Source organism: Leucoraja erinacea, chromosome 24 (genome assembly GCF_028641065.1).
Source record: "Leucoraja erinacea ecotype New England chromosome 24, Leri_hhj_1, whole genome shotgun sequence".
Lineage (NCBI taxonomy): Eukaryota > Metazoa > Chordata > Chondrichthyes > Rajiformes > Rajidae > Leucoraja > Leucoraja erinaceus.
The window spans coordinates 12,309,469-12,331,303 of record NC_073400.1 but is presented as its reverse complement, the minus strand read 5'-3'; the positions used below and the strand labels follow the sequence as shown (position 1 = coordinate 12,331,303).

The following is a 21,835-nucleotide window of genomic DNA, read 5'->3' as shown; positions in this document are numbered from 1 at the left end:
GTATTGGTTATCACAATATAACCTGCACATGACACAGTAATGTAATACTGAATTAGCAATTTAAGATAATATTTGGAATTGTTAAATCAACCTGGAACCACCAGGGCTGAAATAGAATATTACCCCACAATTGATCATAATACCAAACATAGTTTGCTTAGGTTTTCAAATGTAAACATGAAATCACCAATTAATATTCCCTTTAGGAAGCTTCGCTTGAAGATAGTGAGGGTCAAAGATGAGGCTACAGTTCCATGTGGACTTCAAGAACAGTTCCCTGCAGGGATATTTATTCTGTTCATTCCTCTACTGTATGTAACAAGTGAATACTAAGAAGCTCAAGAAAATGTAGTTAATATATATATATATATTCATAAGGTTTGATTTGTTTCTGCCAGAAAATTAATATCGAGGGCAGATTTCTCAACCCACTCCCCCTGCCCCCTACAACAGAAAAATACCAAATTAATCTTCTAAGTAATTGCTTCCACATAGAGCTAAGGAACATATCCACATACATCTTAGTTTAGTTAGTCATGTTATTTTACACCAAAGCACTGTCACTCATACTTTAATGACTTCGCAACATCAACCAAATAGGAAATTATGTTAAAAATTATGTTTGAAAAGTTGAAAGTGTTAGCAGAATAAAATAAAGGATTAAGATTCCTGTTGTGAAAATGCTGCATCAACAACTTCCATTATTTTGCATTTTCATCGAGGTGCTTCGAATAAAATTGGTGCCTCGGCGCTAAAGGAGATACTAAAGCAGCCGACCAAGCTCTTGGTTGACAACTAGCTTCTAAGTAGTGTCTTAAAGGAGGAGAGAGGGAGAGAGATAAAACAAAGAGTGAAGACACAGCAGCAATGAAGGAACAGTTAAATTTTAGATGTGCAAGAGTCCCAAAGTAGTGGATATATACAGTTATAAATCTGGATTAGATTGCAGAGACTTTGCAGAGAAGGCTCAGTGGTTATGTGTTTTCAATCTTGAAGCACTGGATGATGGGTGAATTTAGTTTCATTTAATTTAGAGTTACAGCACGGAAATAGGCCCCTACGGCCCACCGAGTCTGCGTCAACCAGCGATCCTTGTACATGAACACCATCCTACGCACCAGGAACAATTTACAATTTTTCCCAGAGCCAATTAACCTACAAACCTGCACATATTTGGAGTGTGGTTGGAAACCGGAAAGCAGTCACAGGGAGAACCTACAAACTCCATACCGACGGTACCCTTTGTCAGGATCGAACCTGGGTCTCCGGCGCTGCAAGTGCTGTCAGGCAGCAGCTCCACCGTGGTGCCCAGACTACCGCCAAGGAAGATGGGTAGTGTTGATGGCAAAGGAGAAGATCCGATAACAGGATTTAAGACTGTGATTTTGGTCACCGCAATATTTAACTTTGAGTTTCCAGCTTGACAGTTTGGAGATTATGGAGAGTGCATCTCCATTGTGAAATACTGTGAATAGTGAAAGGCTTGGATAGAGTGGATGTGGAGAGGATGCTTCCACCAGTGGTAGTCTAGGACTAGAAGTCATAGCCTTAGAATTAAAGGATGTCCTTTTTGGAAGGAGATGAGGGGAAATTTATTTAGTCAGAAGGTGGTGAATCAGTGGAATTATTTGCCACAGAGGGCTGTGGAGGCCAAATCAGTGGATATTTTTAAGGCAGAGATAGATAGATTCTTGATTATTACAGGTGTCAGAGGTTATGGGGAGAATGCAGGAGAATGGGGTTAGGATGGAAAGTAAGATCAGCCATGATTGAATGGCGGAGTAGACTTGATGGGCCAAATGGCCTAATTCTACTCCTATCCCTTATGACCTTATGATCTGACCGTTACTCATTCCCTGGTGCTCAGTGACACCAAGGTTAAAGTGCTGTCTTCAATATTTACCGTGATTATACCAGGAGGGGGGTTCTGAGAGAGAAGGCGAGAAATAGTTCTGAATTTAGTGAACGATTAATCAGATTTGCACTTCTGCTAATCATGAACTTTCTGTCACCTCTCCAGCAAAGATTATGTGTATAAATGGCAGTGATGTATGTAGAGAAACATGCTTAATAATTGCACCCTTAGTCTTTGTAAAGTGAAAAAATAGCTAAATGACACATTCAATCTGATGAAAGTGCGCCAGATTTATTATCTGTCTATCTGGTATTTAATCAGATGTCTGTGTCAGATTAAACAATCACGGCTCAACCAACACCTATTTCACCGAAGATAAACACAAAATGCTTGCGTAACTCAGCGGGTCAGGCAGCATCTCTGGAGAGAAGGAATAGATGACATTTTGGGTCGAGACCTTTCTTCAGACTGAGAGTCAGGGGAGAGGGGAACTTGAGGCATGAAAACAATGGCCCATTGTTGGCTGTGGAAGAGGTGATAGCAAAGTGATACGAACGGTGAAAATAGCAAAACATCTATTTCACATTTGCTCTTTATTCTCACTATGATATTTTACCATACTCTTTCTTATGAAAAATCAATTGTCTGTCTAAAATTCAAATTTAATTCGTAGTGGATCTTTCTCCAATATTAAAATGTGATTATAAAAAATGATATCAAGGATATATGATGGTTTGCTTTTTGCTGACATTTGGAGACCAAAGTAAAATCATTGTGCGTCTAAATTTGACCTTTGATTGTCATTGAGAATGCATTGACCTCCTGGTGGCTGTGCATTAACTTTAATGCCTGGCGCAAGTCAAATGGAAAAACTCAGTGGATTTGCCATCACAGTCAATTTCTATCCACTGTGTCGATTCAATTTAATGTCATTTGTTTGATTTTTTTAGCCTTGATGAATGTGATTGGTCTCACCGTAACGCACAAATTAATTCCACGGAGGAGAATTCTGTTATTCTCTCTCGCTAATAAAACCTGCAAACGAGCCGGGCAGAATATTTAAAAAGTGTGTTAATTGCATGAAACAGGAGCATCCTATCGCAGTGTTGATGCTGGCATCTCCTTCGAATGAACACTGAACAAAGCCGCAGAAATTCAGGTTCTATAAATAGCTCTTTATCCTGCACATCTCAGTCTGAAGCAATAGGCTGAATCGGAGCAAAGAAAGACAACGCACGGACAAGTTGGGCCAAGAAGCCTGTTTCTGTGCTGTACAACTCTCTGACTATGATTCACCAACACTCCCGTGTGTCCCACTAGGACTCGCACCTAATTCCCCAAATCCCACCACCCCCACCCCGCCTTCACATTCCACCTACATTCTTACATTCTTTCCTCTGGCTTCACTATTTGCGAATCTTCAATCCTTTTGTCTCACACTTTTTTTTCATCTCTGGCCTTCGTCCAACTAAAGGGATGTTATTTCCTTTATCTTGTATCTGTACACTTTGGATGACTTGATTGTATTCATGTATAGTCTTTTTGCTGACTGGTTAGCATGCAGCAAAAAGCTTTTCACTGTACCTCGTAACATTGACAATAAACTCAACTGAACTATCTGCCCATCAAACAATCCCCCCTTGCCCGTGTTCAGCTATTACCTGACACACTTTGTCCTGCCTCTTCTGTTTTTTTGGCTTTCTTTGCTCCCCCTGCTCCCCCTACAATCAGTCTGAAGAAGGGTCCCAATCTGAAATATCACTTGTCCATGTTCTCTGGGGATGCTACCTGACCCATTAGGTTGCTCCAGCACTTTGTGTCTTTTTAGACTTTAGACTTTACTGTAGACTTTAGAGATACAGTGCAGAAACAGGCCCTTTGGCCCACAATGTTTGTGCGGACCAGCGATCACCTCGCACAATAGCACCATACTTCACATGGGACAATTTACAATTTTTACCAGAGCCAATTAACTTGCAAACCTGTAGATCTTTTAAGTGTGGGAAGAAACCGGAGCACCCGGAGGAAACCCACGTTATTACAGGAAAAATGTACAAACTCCATACATACAGCATCCATAGTCAGGATTGCGCTGTAAGGCAGCAACTATACCGCTGCACCATCGCGCTGCTCTAACTGACTAAAACCATTTTCATTAAATAAAATAATCTGTATTTAAATCTATATATAGTGCTGCCAACATATTCTGTTTCTAATTTTGTAAATGCATGAACAGTATTGCAATTGTTAATTTATATATGCATTATTCTGAGAAGATTGTATGCATATGAAATATGTAGGAAGGAACTGCAGGTGCTGGTTTACACCAAAAATAGACACAAAATGCTGCAGTAATTCAGACTTCTTCAGTGTATCTTAAGAAGGGTCTCGACCCAAAACATCACCCATTCCTTCTATCCAGAGTTGCTGCCTATCCCACTGAGTTTCTCCAGCATTTTGTCTAACATTGACTGCAGGATAAGTGTAACTGGCTATGTTCAGCTCAAGCATCTGAAGTTTCCATCACAATAGACAATAGGTGCAGGAGCAGGACATTCGGCCCTTCGAGCCAGCACCGCCATTCAATGTGATCATGGCTGATCATCCCCAATCAGTACCCCGTTCCTGCACCATCAACACCTTGTCCAGAAATGGAGGTCCAATGTATCATTGTCTCCAATGACAAGGTATGTACGTGGCAGGACCTGCAGTAGCTTGGTATTGGCATTGGTTTAATATTGTCACATCCACCGGGGTACAGTGTCAAACTTTGCTCCCCATGCTGTCCAGCCAAATCATACCATACATGAGTAGGTAGACAAAAATGCTGGAGAAACTCAGCGGTTGAGGCAGCATCTATGGAGCGAAGGAAATAGGCGGCAACGTTTCGGGTTGCCTATTTCCTTCGCTCCATGGATGCTGCCTCACCGGCTGAGTTTCTCCAGCATTTATGTCTACCTTCGATTTTCCAGCATCTGCAGTTCCTTCTTAATCATACATGAGCACAATCAGATCATATATGAGTGCAACCGGTCCTGCAAAAACAGGAAAGAAATGGAGTGCAGAATCTAGTGTTACAGCTGCTGAGAAAGTGCAGATAGCCAAGGTGCAAGGGCAGCAACAAGGTAGATTGGGAGATTGGGAATACATCTTTAGCTCAGGCATAGAAAGAGGGTAGACAGTGAGAACCTTTTTACTAGAGTGGAAATGTCCAACGCTAGAGGGCAAAAGTACAGCCCGTTCCTGTGCTTTACTGTTCCATGCCTTTCTTTGAGGTCCATTCAATAGTCTGTTAGCAGCAGGGAAGAAGCTGTTCCTGAATTTGGTAGTAGATGCTTTCCAGCTTTCGCATCTTTTGCTCAACAGGAGAGGAAACACAAGAATGTCTATTGTGTGAGTGGTCCTTAATTATGTTGGTGACTTGCTCGAGGCAGCATGAAATGTAGATGGAGTCAATGGGAGGGAGGCTGCTCTACGCAATTCTCTGTAATCTCCTGCAGTCTTGTGTAAATCAGTTGTCAAACCAAATTGTGATGCACACTGTTAGGATGCATTTCACAGTGCACCTGTAGACGTTGGTAAGACTTATTCATGACTTGTCAAATTTCCTTTGTCTTTTGAGGAAGTAGAGGCATTGTTGTGCTTTCTTTGCCACACTGTCAATGTGGTTAGACCTGGACCTGAGGAAGGATATGCTGCCATTGGAGAGTGTCCAGAGTTGGTGATGTTTACGCCAAGGAACTTGAAACTCTCAAACATTTTCATTCTGCACCATCAACGCAGACTGGGGCGTGTACTCCACGTTGCTTCCTGAAGTCGACGACCAGCTCTTTCATTTTGCTGGCATTGAGGGAGAAGTGGTTGGCTTGATACCATGTTACTAAGCTCTCTATCGCCTTCTTGTATTGCATTTCGACATTGTTCGAGATCTAGCCCACTATGGTGTTGTCATCTGCAAACTGATAAATGGAGTGAGAGCAGAATTTGGTCACACAGTCGTGAGTGTATAGGAGGTGTGTTATAGGGTTGAGAATGCCCACTGAGGAAGCCCTGTCCCGGGATGACTATCTGAAAGCTTTGACATTCAGAAGTAAAGCTGAGGCATTATAAAGCGCTGGTCAGACTGTATTTGGTGTATCGTGAGTGTATCTGAGGAAGGATATGCTGCCGTTGGAGAGGAGGTTCACAAGGATGATCCCAGGAATGAGTGGGTTATCATATGATGAGCGTTTGAATGCACTGGACCAGTACTCGCTGGAGTTTAAACGGAAGATGGGGGACCTCATTGAAACTTATCTCATAGTGAAAATAGTGAATGGACCGATAGATGTAGTATTTCCAATCCATTATATCCTTTTTTTTTTAAAGTCTCGGATTTGCTGCTAAGTATAAAGCTCACCACTGATGGTTTTGTTCAGAATCACCGGCAGTAGCCAGTGTTGAGTTGGAGATATTTACAAACACACAGCTATGCATGATGAGTGAGCTCGGGGAGTCAGGGTGGGCTGGGTAAAGTTTGGGCGATAGGAGAGGTAATTTAAAAGACATTTGAACAGGATAGGTTCAGAGGGGTACTAGCCAAACACTGGCAGGTGGGACTAGTGTAGATGGGGCATCATTGTGGGCGTGGGGAGGTTGGGCTGAAAGGCCAGTTTCCGTGCTGTATGGCTGTCTCTCCATCTCTTCTAGCCTGGAGGGAGGGCAGGGATCTGCTCTGTGCCATCTCTCAACCCTTGACCTCTCCACAGCCGAGAGGAATCCGGAGAGCAGGGGGCCACCAAGAACCACGGCATGGGTGGGGGAGGGGGGAGAAAGTGAAGGAACAGGGACCATCTGGTCCATATTAAATACATTTGTAACCTTGTCATGATACCCGACGATTCTTAGTATGCTTTGTGTATTGTATGCAAAACAAAGAATGCCACTGTGCCAGGCTCATGTGACAATGAATATCTATCGATCTATCTATCAATCAATCAATTTTGACCCATATTTTCACTTTCCCTGAGATGAATGAGACCAGCATAAGATTGGAAAGCTGGCCATTGTTCATTTTATGTTGAAATCCCAGATCAGAGCAACAGCTGCGCCCAGATCCTCAAACAGCTGATTAAAGGGTTGACAAACACACATTGTTTTAACCTCAATGGGAGCAGGAAAACTTGGAGGAATGAAATCCATGAAGTCATTAGGAACCAGAACATATGGTTCCATGTGAGGATGAAATCATTTGCACACTGCACTTCATAAACTAATAAACAAAAGCACATTTTTTTTCCAAGTTTGAAAAACATACGAAAGCAAACCTCCTGTTTCCATCACAGTGTCATGGTTGAAATGTGTGGAATCAAAATTTCCATCTTTAGGAGATTGGTGGATAGGAAATAGTTCCCAACTATGTGCTGAACATGTACGATGCACAGCTGTCACTATTTATAGTCATAAAGTCATGTAGTGTGGAAACAGGCTCCTTACCCACACCGACCAACATGTCCCATCTACAAGTCAAGTCAAGTCAAGTCAAGTTTATTTGTCACATACACATACGAGATGTGTAGTGAAATGAAAGTGGCAATGCTCGCGGACATTTGTGCAAAAAGACAAACAACCAACAACCAAACAAACTATAAACACAATCATAACACACATATTCTATTACATAATAAATAATGGAAGGAAAAACGTTCAGTAGAGTTAGTCCCTGGTGAAATAGGCGTTTACAGTCCGAATGGCCTCTGGGAAGAAACTCCTTCTCAACCTCTCCGTTCTCACCGCATGGCAACGGAGGCGTTTGCCTGATTGTAGCAGCTGGAACATTAGACTACACTAGTCCAACCTGCCTGTGTTTGGCCCATATCCCTCCAAACCTGTCCTATCCAGGTACCTGTCGAATAGTTTCTTAAATGTTGCAATAGTTTCTGCTTCCACAACCTCTTCTGGCAGCTCGTTCCATACACTCACCACCCTTTGTGTGAAAAATTTACCCCTCAGATTCCTATTAAATCTTTCCCCCTTCACGTTAAACCTGTCCTCTGGTCCTCGATTCACCTACTCTGGACAAGAGACTCTGTGCATCTACCCGATCAGTTCCTCTCATGATCTTATACACCTCCATAAAATCACCCCTCATCCTCCTGCGCTCCAGGGATCCTGCTCAACTTCTCCCTATAGCTCAGACCCTCGAGTCCCGGTAACATCCTCGTAAATCTTCTCTGTACCTTTTCCAACTTGACAATATCTTTCCTGTAACATGGTGCCCAGAACTGAACAGGATACTCTAAATTCAGCCTCACCAATGCCTTGTAGAACTGGAACATCACCTCCCAACTTCTATTCGCAATACTCTGACTGAAGAAGGCCAATATGCCAAAAGCCTTTTTTGACCACCCAAACTAGTCTGTGATGACACTTTCAAGGAACTATGTAGCTGCACTCCTCGACTTTCTAAAATGCAACACCTCACTTCTATCAGTTGTATCGATCTCAGTGGAGCTGTCTTTTTAGACGGGGAGTACAACATACAAATCCCACCATATCAAGGGAATGTTTTTTCAATCAGGGATAACCGGGTGCTCCGGTTTGTTGACCCTACATGCATGCAAGTCCTGGATTTATAAGGCAGAGAACTAATTATTACTGTATGATATTTTGGATTCAATTTTGCAAAATACGATATTCACTTTGTATTTTTCAAAGGAACGGTGAATGGTTTCATCGGGGAATGTCCCGAAAGAATACTTGGTGTCAGCATTTGAGTCGAGAGTGTTTTAATGTCATTAGTCCCTAAACGGAACAATGAAATTCTGACGCAGCAACATAATGTAAGAAGGAACTGCAGATGCTGGTTTAAACTGAAGATACACACAAAATGTTGCAGTAACTCTGCGGGACAGGCAGCATCTGTGGAGAGAAGGAATGGGTGATGTTTCGGGTTGAGACCCTTCTTCAGACCAAACATAGCACTGGAACATGGAGAATAGAGACAGACACAAAGTGCTGGAGCAACTTAGTGGATCAGGCAGAATCTCTGGAGAAAAAGGATGGGGTGGGAGGTCAAAGGGGTCACTCTCTCCATTCCCACAACCGGAGCCAGCTCGTTGGGTCACCAGCAGAAGTGGGGGCGCGGTGCAAAGGCAGCTTCGCTCCACTGTAACCAAAATCCGCTACATAGAAATCTGTTATTATAAGAATTTGCTGTATATAACTTTGATGAGAATGTCGACAAAAGAGGCTAGAGATGTTGGAACCTGGCTCTGCTGACCCACTGAGTTCCGTAAGCAGTTTGTTATTTTTGCATTGGCTGAGAATGTCGACAGTCTGTTAAGTCAGTGAGATGAAGCCGCAAGGACCGATGGAGTTGCAGTAATGAAGATAGTTTCCTCAGGATACAGATGCACATGGGTCAGCTGGGAAGTTGGGTGGAGTGGTGGCCGATGAAATGTAACCCAGGAGAGTGTTGAGGTAATCCATTTTTGGTTGTCTAATAGAAACATAGACGCATAGAAAATAGGTGCAGGAGGAGACCATTTGGCCATTGCACCGCCATTCATTGTGATCATGGCTGATCGTCCCCATGCCTGCCTTCTCCCCATATCCCTTGATTCCACCAGCCCCTAGAGCTCTATCTAACTCTCTCTTAAATCCATCCAGTGATTTGGCCTGGCAGGATATAGAGTTAAAGGCAGGAACCTTTAAACCAGAGATTATAGATGGAGGGACCTAGGGATGCAAGTTCATAACTTCCTGAGAATAGCAATATAGGTGGATTAGGAGTCAAAGCAAGAGTGTCTTATTGTCATATGTCCCAGGCAGAACAATGATATTCTTACTTGCAGTAGCACAACAGAATATGTAAACATAGTATTCTGTAAACAATATAATAAACGAGAAAAATAATGTTGATTAGCTTGATGGCTGTCGGGAAGAAGCTGCTCCTGAACCTGGACGTTACAGTTTTCAGGCTCCTATAATCTTCTCACCGATGGCAGGAGTGAAATGTGGGTGTGATCAGGGCGGTGTGGCTCTCTGATGAAGCTGGCTGCATTTTTGTTGCAGCGACTCCTGTAAACCCCTTCGATGGTGGGGAGGTCAGAACCCGTGATGGACAGGAGGGCAGAGGGTCGGGATTTTTAGCGAGGGTGGGTGGTGGGAATATTGAACAAGCTACCAGAGAAATGATAAAGGCTGGTGCAATCCCAGTTTATATAAAATGTATTTACAGGTACATGGATAGGAGAGAAATAGAGGGATATAGGCCAAATGTAGGGAAATGGGAGTAGGCATCTTGGTTGACATGGATGAGTTGGGTCACAGTGCCCGTTTCTGTGTTGTATGCCTCCATGAATCTTTGATTCTACTGACTGTCAGCCAGTTTATTTTTCTGAAAAGCATGATTTAAATACTCTGCTGCAGCATGCCTGTTGAACTGTGTGCACTTGATTTATGTAATATTTTACTCAAAATTTCAGGCCTGCTTTGTTTGCTGAATTTTCTTTTCACAAATGTGTACACTGTTGCAAACAGTGCCTTTCAACATTCGACGATCGTGCCAGAACTAACAGCCCTCATTTATCACGTGAACCCAGTCAGTGAATGTCAAAAGGTTATTCGGCCAAAGCGGATTTAAAATCACATCTAATCTGGTGTTAATCTGATTTGCAGCGGGGTCTTTGGAAATCAATGAGTGGTTAGGGGACAGAGTGATTTTCTCTTTGCCAGCACAACATTGCGGATCATTGCTGCTGCCTTGTTAAAATCAGACGTGACATTTCAGGTCAGGATCAAATCTGGTGCTGTAGATTTGGATTGCTGTACCGTATAGTACTATTCAGTCATACAGAGCAAAGATCCTATAGCATAGCTGCTATAGGATCTTTGATACAGAGGCCCTTCGGCACAACTTGTTCAGGCCAACCACAATACCCTGAGGGAGCCACAGTCATGAATGATTTATTTTTGTCACAGATGAGTTTGTTCACTCCCTATGAGAGGGCGGCGCAGTGGTGCAGCGGTTGCGTTGCTGCCTTACAGCGCCCTGGTTCAATCCCAACTACGGGTGCTGTCTGTATGGAGTTTATGCGTTCTCCCTATGATTCTCCCGAAGATTGTTCAGGGCTTGGACACGCTAGAGTTGTGAGTCTGTGGAATTCTCTGCCTCAGAGGGCGGTGGAGGCAGGTTCTCTGGATGCTTTCAAGAGAGAGCTAGATAGGGCTCTTAAAAATAGTGGAGTCAGGGGATATGGGGAGAAGGCAGGGATGGGGTACTGATTGGGGATGATCAGCCATGATCACATTGAATGGCTGTGCTGGCTCAAAGGGCCGAATGGCCTACTCCTGCACCTATTGTCTATTGACCGTGTGGTTTTCTACACGTGCTCCGGTTTCCTACCACACTCCAAAGATGTACAGGTTCTGTATATAGATCTAATTCTAATTGGTCTGAGTGTATTATCGGTGTCTGTGGCTATTGATGTTTGACTAAATCACAGTGCAAAATGCAGGGCACCCGCTATAACTTGCTTACATTGTGAACTGAACTTGCTGCTAGAGGGGTCCTGGACTGCATTGGACAGAACCTTTCGAAACTTGAAGCAAAATAATTTGTTTGTCTGTGGTGTACAGTACTGGTTGTGTTGCACTTCAGAAGCAAGTAACACACATCAGATTTTCTGGTCTCTGGTATAGTTATGCAAAAAGAACTATAAACTGACAAAAATGCTGGAGAAACTCAGCGGGTGAGGCAGCATCTATGGAGCGAAGGAAATAGGCAACGTTTCGGCCCAAAACATTGTCTATTTCCTTCGCTCCATAGTTGCTGCCTCACCCGCTGAGTTTCTCCAGCATTTTTCTCTACCTTCGATTTTCCAGCATCAGCAGTTCCTTCTTAAAAATTAAATTATATCAGTTGATGGAACATTCCAAAGGAGAGTGTTTTGGAATGCCGATGTCCTCCTCTCCTCCCCCCTAGCAGAGCTGGTCCTCACTCTTAACAACTTCTCCTTCTACTCCTCCCACTTTCTCTAAATCAAAAGTGTGGCCATGGACACTAGCATGGGCCCTAGCTATCCCTGCCTCTCTGTAGAATACGTAGAACAATCCCTGTTCCAGACGTGCACTGGCCCCATCCCCGAACTCTACCTCCGTTACATTGACGACTGCATTGGGGCTGCCTCCTGCACCCATGCAGAACACATGGACTTCATTAACCACTGCCAATTTCCATCCTGCACACAAATTCACTTGGACCATCTCCGACACCTCCCTTCCATTTCTTGATCTCACCATCTAAATCACAGGTGATAGAATACCAACTGACATTTATTATAAACTTACTGACTCCCACAACTATCTCTCATTCTCCTCTCCCCTGACTCTCAGTCAGAAGAAGGGTCCTGAACCGAAGCGTCACCTGTTCCTTTTCTCCAGAAATGCAGCTTGGCCCGCTGAGTTGCAATACCACTGTTCAGTTTGTGGATCCTGCTTGTAAAATTAATTTGCAATGTAGTAAAAATATATATTGAAGATGTTTTTTCACCTCGAATCATGTGGTGAAATCTCATATGCGTGATTGCTGATTGCAGCTGCCTGTGGCGTTTAGAAACATAGAAACATTAGGTGGAGGAGTAGGCCATTCGGCCCTTCGAGCCTGCACCGCCATTCAATATGATCATGGATGATCATCCAACTCAGTATCCCGTACCTGCCTTCACACCATACCCTCTGATCCCCTTAGCCACAAGGGCCACATCTAACTCCCTCTTAAATATAGCCAATGAACTGGCCTCAACTACCCTCTGTGGCAGAGATATCCAGAGATTCACCACTCTCTGTGTGAAAAAAGTTTTTCTCATCTCGGTTTTAAAGGATTTCCCACTTATCCTTAAGCTGTGACCCCTTGTCTTGGACTTCCCCAACATCGGGAACAATCTTCCTGCATCTAGCCTGTCCAACCCCTTAAGAATTTTGTAAGTTTCTATAAGATCCCCTCTCAATCTCCTAAATTCTAGAGAGTATAAACCAAGTCTATCCAGTCTTTCTTCATAAGACAGTCCTGACATCCCAGGAGTCAGTCTGGTGAACCTTCTCTGCACTCCCTCTATGGCAATAATGTCCTTCCTCAGATTTGGAGACTAAAACTGTACGCAATACTCCAGGTGTGGTCTCACCAAGACCCTGTACAACTGCAGTAGAACCTCCCTGCTCCTATACTCAAATCCTTTTGCTATGAAAGCCAACATACCATTCGCTTTCTTTACTGCCTGCTGCACCTGCATGCCTACCTTCAATGACTGGTGTACCATGACACCCAGGTCTCGCTGCATCTCCCCTTTTCCTAGTCGGCCACCATTTAGATAATAGTCTGCTTTCCTGTTTTTGCCACCAAAATGGATAACCTCACATTTATCCACATTATACTGCATCTGCCAACCATTTTGCCCACTCACCCAGCCTATCCAAGTCACCTTGCAGTCTCCTAGCATCCTCCTCACAGCTAACACTGCCCCCCAGCTTAGTGTCATCCGCAAACTTGGAGATATTGCCTTCAATTCCCTCATCCAGATCATTAATATATATTGTAAATAGCTGGGGTCCCCAGCACTGAGCCTTGCGGTACCCCACTAGTCACTGCCCGCCATTGTGAAAAGGACCCGTTTACTCCTACTCTTTGCTTCCTGTTTGCCAGCCAGTTCTCTATCCACATCAATACTGAACCCCCAATGCCGTGTGCTTTAAGTTTGTATACTAATCTCTTATGTGGGACATTGTCGAAAGCCTTCTGGAAGTCCAGATACACCACATCCACTGGTTCTCCCCTATCCACGCTACTAGTTACATCCTCGAAAAATTCTATAAGATTCGTCAGACATGATTTACCTTTCGTAAATCCATGCTGACTTTGTCCAATGATTTCACCACTTTCCAAATATGCTGCTATCCCATCTTTAATAACTGACGCTAGCAGTTTCCCTACTACCGATGTTAGACTAACTGGTCTGTAATTCCCCGTTTTCTCTCTCCCTCCCTTCTTAAAAAGTGGGGTTACGTTTGCTACCCGCCAATCCTCAGGAACTACTCCAGAATCTAAAGAGTTTTGAAAGATTATTACTAATGCATCCACTATTTCTGGAGCTACTTCCTTAAGTACTCTGGGATGCAGCCTATCTGGCCCTGGGGATTTATCGGCCTTTAATCCATTCAATTTACCCAATACCACTTCCCGACTAACCTGGATTTCACTCAATTCCTCCAACTCCTTTGACCCACGGTCCCCTGCTATTTCCGGCAGATTATTTATGTCTTCCTTAGTGAAGACGGAACCAAAGTAGTTATTCAATTGGTCCGCCATATCCTTGTTCACCATGATCAACTCACCTGTTTCTGACTGCAAGGAACCTACATTTGTTTTAACTAATCTCTTTTCACATATCTATAAAAACTTTTGCAGTCAGTTTTTATGTTCCCTACCAGTTTTCTTTCATAATCTATTTTCCCTTTCCTAATTAAGCCCTTTGTCCTCCTCTGCTGGACTCTGAATTTCTCCCAGTCCTCTGGTATGCTGCTTTTCCTGGCTAATTTGTACGCATCATCCTTCGCTTTGATACTATCCCTGATTTCCCTTGTTATCCACAGATGCACTACCTTCCCTGATTTATTCTTTTGCCAAACTGGGATGAACAATTTTTGTAGTTCATCCATGCAGTCTTTAAATGTCTTCCATTGCATATCCACCGTCAACCCTTTTAGAATTAATTGCCAGTCAATCTTGGCCAATTCACGTCTCATACCCTCAAAGTTACCTTTCTTTAAATTCAGAATCATTGTTTCTGAATTAACAATGTCACTCTCCATCCTAATGAAGAACTCAACCATATTATGGTCACTCTTGCCCAAGGGGGCACGTACAACAAGACTGCTAACTAACCCTTCCTCATTACTCAATACCCAGTCTAAAATAGCCTGCTCTCTCGTTGGTTCCTCTACATGTTGATTTAGATAACTATCCCGCATACATTCCAAGAAATCCTCTTCCTCAGCACCCCTGCCAATTTGATTCACCCAATCTATATGTAGATTGAAGTCACCCATTATAACTGTTTTGCCTTTGTCGCACGCATTTCTAATTTCCTGTTTGATACCATCTCCAACTTCACTACTACTGTTAGGTGGCCTGTACACAACACCCACCAGCGTTTTCTGCCCCTTAGTGTTTCGCAGCTCTATCCATACCGATTCCACATCCTCCAAACTAATGTCCTTCCTTTCCATTGCGTTAATCTCCTCTCTAACCAGCAACGCTACCCCACCTCCTTTTCCTTTCTCTCTATCCCTCCTGAATACTGAATATCCCTGGATGTTCAGCTCCCAGCCTTGGTCACCTTGGAGCCATGTCTCCGTGATCCCAACTATATCATAATCATTAATGGCTATCTGCACATTCAACTCATCCACCTTATTACAAATACTCCTTGCATTGAGACACAAAGCCTTCAGGCTTGTTTTTACAACGCTCTTACCCCTTATACAATTAAGTTGAAAAGTGGCCCTTTTTGATTTTTGCCCTGATTTTGTCTGCCTGCCACTTTTACTTTTCACCTTGCTACCTATTGCTTCTACCCTCATTTTACACCCCCCTGCCTCTCTGCTCTTGTACCCATCCCCCTGCCAGGTTTGCAGTTGCTGCATTATTGCCGTGGTAACTGCTGGGAAGTGAATCAATTCCTTAAGAACATTCTCCGTGGCAGCTGCAGTCCAGCATTATAAAGGCTGCTGCGGGGATGAGGGCAGGCAAATAGACGGGGAGGAGAACACAAGGCACTCTGTGTGCCTGGGCTCACTTGGCAAGGCAACTGCAGGTTGGAGCAAGAGCGGGAGCGGGAGCGGCAGATATGAGCAGCAGGCCCAGTGATTCGTTGGAGCATCCAAGTTGGTTAATTGAGTAGCCAAGACTCAAGGGCCTGAGCTATAGCTAGAGGGAGAGGTTGTGCAGGCTGGGACTTTATTCCTTGGAGTGGAGGAGGATAAGGGTTGCTCTGAAAGAGGTGTAGAAGATCATGAGAGGAATAGATAGGGTAAATGCACAGTCTCTTACCCAGAGTCAGGGGAAACAAGAACAAGAGGACATACATGTAAGGTGAGGGTGGGGGGAAGATTTAATAGGGACCTAAGCGGCAACATTTTTACACAAGGCTGGTGGGCGGATGCAATGTGCCCACCAAGGTAGTTGAGGCAGGTACGATCGCAATGTTTAAGAAATATTTGGATAATACATGGATAGGACAGGTTTAGAGGGATATGGGCCAAACAGAGGCAGATGGGACAAGTGTAAATAGGGCATGTTGGTCAGCGTGGACAAGTTGGGGGTGAAGGGCCTGTTTCCATGCTGTATGACTGATTCTCTCTCTCTCTCTATAACTCTACAATGGTCTGACCAATGGGCTTCCCTACTGCAAGTGGTCCCAAGACACTGCAAGTTATGGACCAAGAGAGCAGAGCATCAAGCACTGAGGTGCCGACCCTGGAGATGCAACAATCATGATCAGTGATGCTTGTGGGGAAAGGATGAATGAGGATTAACAAGTTAATGATTCTGGTGCTAGCTTTGAATAAAATGCCAATGTCCCCACTTAATTCACTTCACTTTGCCAATGTTTCTTTCCCACTCTTCGTTTAACCTTGAGCTTTAAACACGGAGCACAGGCCACATCTTGGGCTGCTAATTTCTGTCAGTAAATGCATAAATATATTGTGACAACAGTTCAACACGTACATAATGGCGGTCATGTGAATCTTGCCCCGAAATATCCAGACCAATTTCCCAATGGTCCCTAGTTGAGCCAGAAATGAATTATGGGAGCAAAGAGATTAACAAGTTGCACAAACGGGTCCAATTTCCAGCAACCGTAGTTCTGAAGAATTCAAGGGATTTCTCATGGGTCTATACAATTAGCTTACAAACAGTGGAGTCTTTGAGCTGAATCACTGGCGATATTATTAGTATTACTTCTGCAAAATCCCAAAGTTGCTGTCAATTTCAAATTTTAATGGCAGTACACCCTCATTATTCCAACATCACTCCCACAGCCAACTACAACCATGGAGTATAAACCAACTTAATCTCGGGGTTAAAAGTTATGAGTCACCCTGACGCAATCTATTTGAAGAAGATAGGTCTGATGAAGGATCTCAATCCAAAACCACTCATTCCTTCTCTTCAGAGATGCTGCCTGTTGGGCTGAGTTACTCCAACATTTTGTCTTATCTTTGGTGTGAACCAGCATCTGCAGTTCCTTCCTACACAACCTATCTTATAACTATATTATCAGTCTGAAGAAGTCTCTCGACCTGAAATGTCCATAGATGCTGCATCACCCGCTGAATTTCTCCAGCATTTTTTGTCTACCTTATAACTTTGATTGGTAATTGCATCAAATAGGTAGACAGAGGGATATACAGGTAATGGAGGGGATATGGATTATATGTAGGCAGGTAAGAGTAGGTCTTGGCATCATGTTCAGCACAGCCATCGTGGGTAGAAGGGCCTGTTCCTGTGCTGCACTGTTCTATGTTTAATCGGGGATTAGGTGGCTGCCAGATGGACTGGCTGTGGATATGCCCAAAACATGTCACATTGCTACTGACTGAAGTTGATGCCAACCAATATGTGCCAGTGGAGAATACGTGTTTGGTGAATTGTTACATCAAAAATCAGTGCATTGATGTCCCCACTTTGGTGATAAAGGAAAGGAAATATATATTTTTAAATCAGAAACTATTAATAAAGTAAGGTAGGATTGATGGTTTAGTAAATAACATAAGAGTCTTTAGACTTTAGATATTAAAGATACAGCGTGGAAACAGGTCCTTTGGCCCACCAAGTCTGCGCCGACGACCAATTACCTCCTACACTAGCAATATGCTATACAGCACTATCGTATACTCTGGGGACAATTTGCAGAAGCCAAATAACCAACAAACCTGTATGTCTTTGGGGTGTGGGAGGAAACCGAAGCACCCGGAGCATACCCATGTGGTCACAGGGAGAATAGTCAAAGTCATAGAGTGATACAGTGTGGAAACGGGCCCTTTGGCCCAACTTGCCCACACCGGACCACATGTCCCAGCTGCGCTATTCAATGTACAAAGAGAATGTACAAACTTTGTACGGACAGCACCCGTAGTTAGGATTGAACCTGGGTCTCAGGCGCTGTAAGGCAGCAAATCTGCTGCTGTGCCACCATGCCACCTCAGACCCTTTCAGTCTGTTCCATCATTGAATGGCCACCGATGGGTTGCCCTCTCCCTGACACAATAATGTGATGAAAACTTGTTCCCCATCACAATCCTTTTCTACACTACAAAACACCATTAGCCCGTGCTCCACTCTCTACACTGTCCTGGTGCCTGAACCTGTTATCTCCCTATTTATCTTTGTGTGCTCTGCATTAATGGCCTTCCAGTTCACAAGACATTCTGGGCCCCAAAATTCTCAGTAGTGGATATAGATCTTACATAGAACAGTATGGCACATGAATAGACCCTTCAGCCATGATGCCAAGACCAACTCTTATCTGCCTGCAGGTAGACACAAATGCTGGAGAAACTCAGCAGGACAGGCAGCATTTCTGGAGAGATACTTATCTGTCTGTACATGATCCATATCATTCCGTTCCCAGCATATCCATATGCCTATCCATAAGTCTAAATGTTACATAATATTATACAATACAATACAATACAATACAATGCGGTTTTATTCGTCACATTTGAATGAATTTGTCAGCAGCGGCACAATGATAAAGAACACACAATACACAATAAAAATTTAACACAAACATCTACCACAGCATTCATCACTGTGGTGGAAGGCACAAAAATTGGTCAGTCCTCCTCCATTTCCCCCCGTGGTCGGGACCTCAACCCTCCGCAGCCGTCGCTGCGGGCATCCAGATGTACAGACAGGTAAAAGTCAAGGTGTCCAGAATCGGCTCTTCCCCACCGAAGGTTTAGGTTGGTGTAGGCCGCAGGCCAGCGGTCGAAGATTTAAAGTCCCCGCCGCGCCGCAGCCAGAAGCACCGCAGACCGCAGGGCCGACAGACCAAGCTCCCCTCCAGGGGTGATGGTAAGTCCACGCCGGGCCCGCGGTAGAAGTTGGCCGCGGGCCGGCAGTGGTGGCTTCTTCTTCCCCCCTGGTCCCCCACTAGGGATCCCGGGCTGCGGACGCCGCGCCAGATGGAACTCTGCAGACTGCGGCTTCAGGCTGCCGGCAGCCGCGGGCCAATGAAACGGAGCGCTCCCCTCCGGCGAGCCCCAGCGAGGGCTCGCCCACTCCACGCTGCGCCCGCCGCTGAAGCCCCGGGTGTGTCTCCGGGAAAGACCGCCCGATCCTCGTTGTTAGGCCACGGGGGAGGCAACCTGGAAAAAGTCGCCTCTCCATGGAGGAGGCGACCGAAGCGGTTTCCCCCTCACCCCCCACACAAGACACACAGAGGAACATTAAAAACACACTTTAGAACATACTAAAAAAATTTAAAAAGTTTAAAAAAACGAACACGCTGCTGACAGGGCGCCGGCTTGCAGTGCCCCCACCGATATTATCCTCCATCACCAGAGCCAGCAGCATGTTCCAGTCACCCAACACCATGTGCATAAAAAAATGTGTTCCTTTAAACTTTGCCCCTCCCACCTTAAAGCTATGTCTTCAAATATTTGATTTTTCCATCCTGGAAAAAAGTTTCTGACTGTCTAACCCATCTATGCCTCTCATAATTTTATCTACTTCTATCAGGTCTACTTGTAACCTCCGGTATTCCAGAAAAAAGTCTGTCCAATTCCACCCTGTAGCTAATACCCCTTAAGCCAAGCATCATTCTGGTAAATCTCCTCTACCCCTTTTCCAAAGCCACCACATCCTTCCTGTAATGGGGCGACTAGAACTGCATACAATACTCCAAATGCAGCCTAACCAGAGTCCTATAGAGCTGAAGATAAACACAAAGTGCTGGAGTAACTGTGCGAGTCAGGCAGCTTCTCTGGAGAAAAAGGATGGATGACATTTCGGGTCGGGAACTTTCTTCAGACCGAAAGTAGAGGGAGGGGAATGGATGTAAAGACCAGAACAAAGCTGGGCTCGGAACAGAAGAGGAAGGAAGGGCGGAGTCCATTATGGCCCATTGTTGGCTGGGGAAGAGGTGATAACGAAGTGATAAATCTATTGCTGACCCAATGTGCACAACTGATTCTTGGTGGTGATGACTTTCCCGGCACACTGTTGTTCCCTCGCTTCCAGACGACATGGTGACTCTAGCATTTTGTAGCTATCCTCCACGGATACTGCCTGACCTGTCGAGTTACTCCAGCATTTTGTGTCTTTTCTGTTGAAAGTTTTATCTGCAGACACTATTTTGCCTCAATGACCCGATCATAAATTCCTTGTTATTCTTTTTACCCTTTCAGGTAAAATTGATTCTAAAGCCCAAGACAAAGGAAAAATGGTTCTCAAAGGAACGACCTTGGATTAATTAAAAAAAGGAGCAGGGAGCAGTGACCATATGGGGGAAATCAACTAGGGGGAAAGTGCTGGGGTCTAAAATAAGGGGGAGTATGAAGGTATGAGGACTTCGTGATAAGTTGGTATAAGATCTTCATCTGATGCCAGTCGGGACAGAGTTGGAGAGGCACGGAAACCTCCGTCAGGTATTTCCAGGCCTTCCACTGGAAGTTCTTTCGGCTACAAGAAACCCACGACGGGCACTGCGACCGTCGTGACGGCTGGCGGGAGCTCTGCGGGGAAAGCTCCGAAATCCACGGGCATCCCTGTTAAACCGACAAACTCCAGGAAAACCAGCCTGGATGTGTCCCAAAACCACGATGGCTTCATGTCGTCAAGTGCAAGGACAGCCGTGCAGTACCGCAGCCTGCCCCGTCCGGCCAAGTCCAGTTCTGTCAGCGTCACAGGCAGGGCGGGTATGAACAGGCCAGTCAGCAGCAATATTGACCCGAGCCTCATCAGCAGCAAACACGGGGGGATCCCAGTGTCCCGCCTGAAGGAACCCTCGAAAATTGGTTTGGGGAGAACAAGCTCCGGGCCAGTGAATCAAACGGACCGAGAGAAAGAGAAAGCCAAGGCAAAGGCTGTGGCTTCGGATACTGAATGTACAAGTGCAGCAGGTTCTGCAAAGATGGCTGCAGCCTCTGACAGTCAAAGTAAATTGCAAGGAATGCGACAGCAAAGCTGCAAGTTCACAGAGATGTCATCTCCAACTACACAGAGGTACGTTGTATGGACGGTAAATGCTCACATTTCAAATAGATTTCAATCATGTGTTTAGTTTAGTGTCGTTCAGAGATACAGCGCGGAAACAACGAATCCACACCGGCCTTCACTCCTCACACACTAATGCTACACACTCTAGGGACAATTTACATTTATACCAAGCCAAATAACCTACAAACCTGTACGTCTTTGGAGTGTGGGAGGGAAACCGAAGATCTCGGAGAAAACCCACACGGGTCACGGGAAGAACGTACAAGCTCCGTACAGACAGCATCCTTCAGGATCGACCCTACATCTCTGGCACTGCGAGCGCTGCAAGGCAGTAACTCTACCGCTGCGCCACCGTGCCGCCCATTTTAATAAATTGCATTTTTTTAAATCACTTATAATTTGATCGATTGAAAGATGCCTTCAGCCCACTGACTCCACGCCGTCTAGTTCACAATAGTTCTATGTTATTCCACTTTCTCATCCACTCCCTACACCCGAGACTCAATTTACAGTGACCATTTAACCTACAAACCCACACTTCTTAGCAATATCATGTTCATAAGTTCTAGAAGTAGCATTAGGCTATTCAACTTATCGAGTTGACTCCGCCATTCGATCATGTCTGATCTATCTTTCTGTCTCAACACCATGCTCCTGCCTTCCCCCCATAACTCCTGACGCCCTTACTGATCAAGGATCTGTCAATCTCCACATTA

At 44.6% G+C, this 21,835-nt stretch overlaps 1 protein-coding gene across 1 annotated transcript in view; it reads left to right on the top strand.

Annotated features, from left to right (window-relative positions):
* The window catches only part of LOC129708650 (neuron navigator 1-like), a 512,158-nt gene that overhangs the window by 365,150 nt on the left and 125,173 nt on the right, over positions 1-21,835 (top strand). Inside the window, exons 11-12 of the mRNA XM_055654539.1 lie at positions 20,309-20,369; positions 20,490-21,125. Of these exons, the coding sequence (XP_055510514.1) occupies positions 20,309-20,369; positions 20,490-21,125 (697 nt within the window). The remainder of the gene's footprint in view (positions 1-20,308; positions 20,370-20,489; positions 21,126-21,835) is intronic.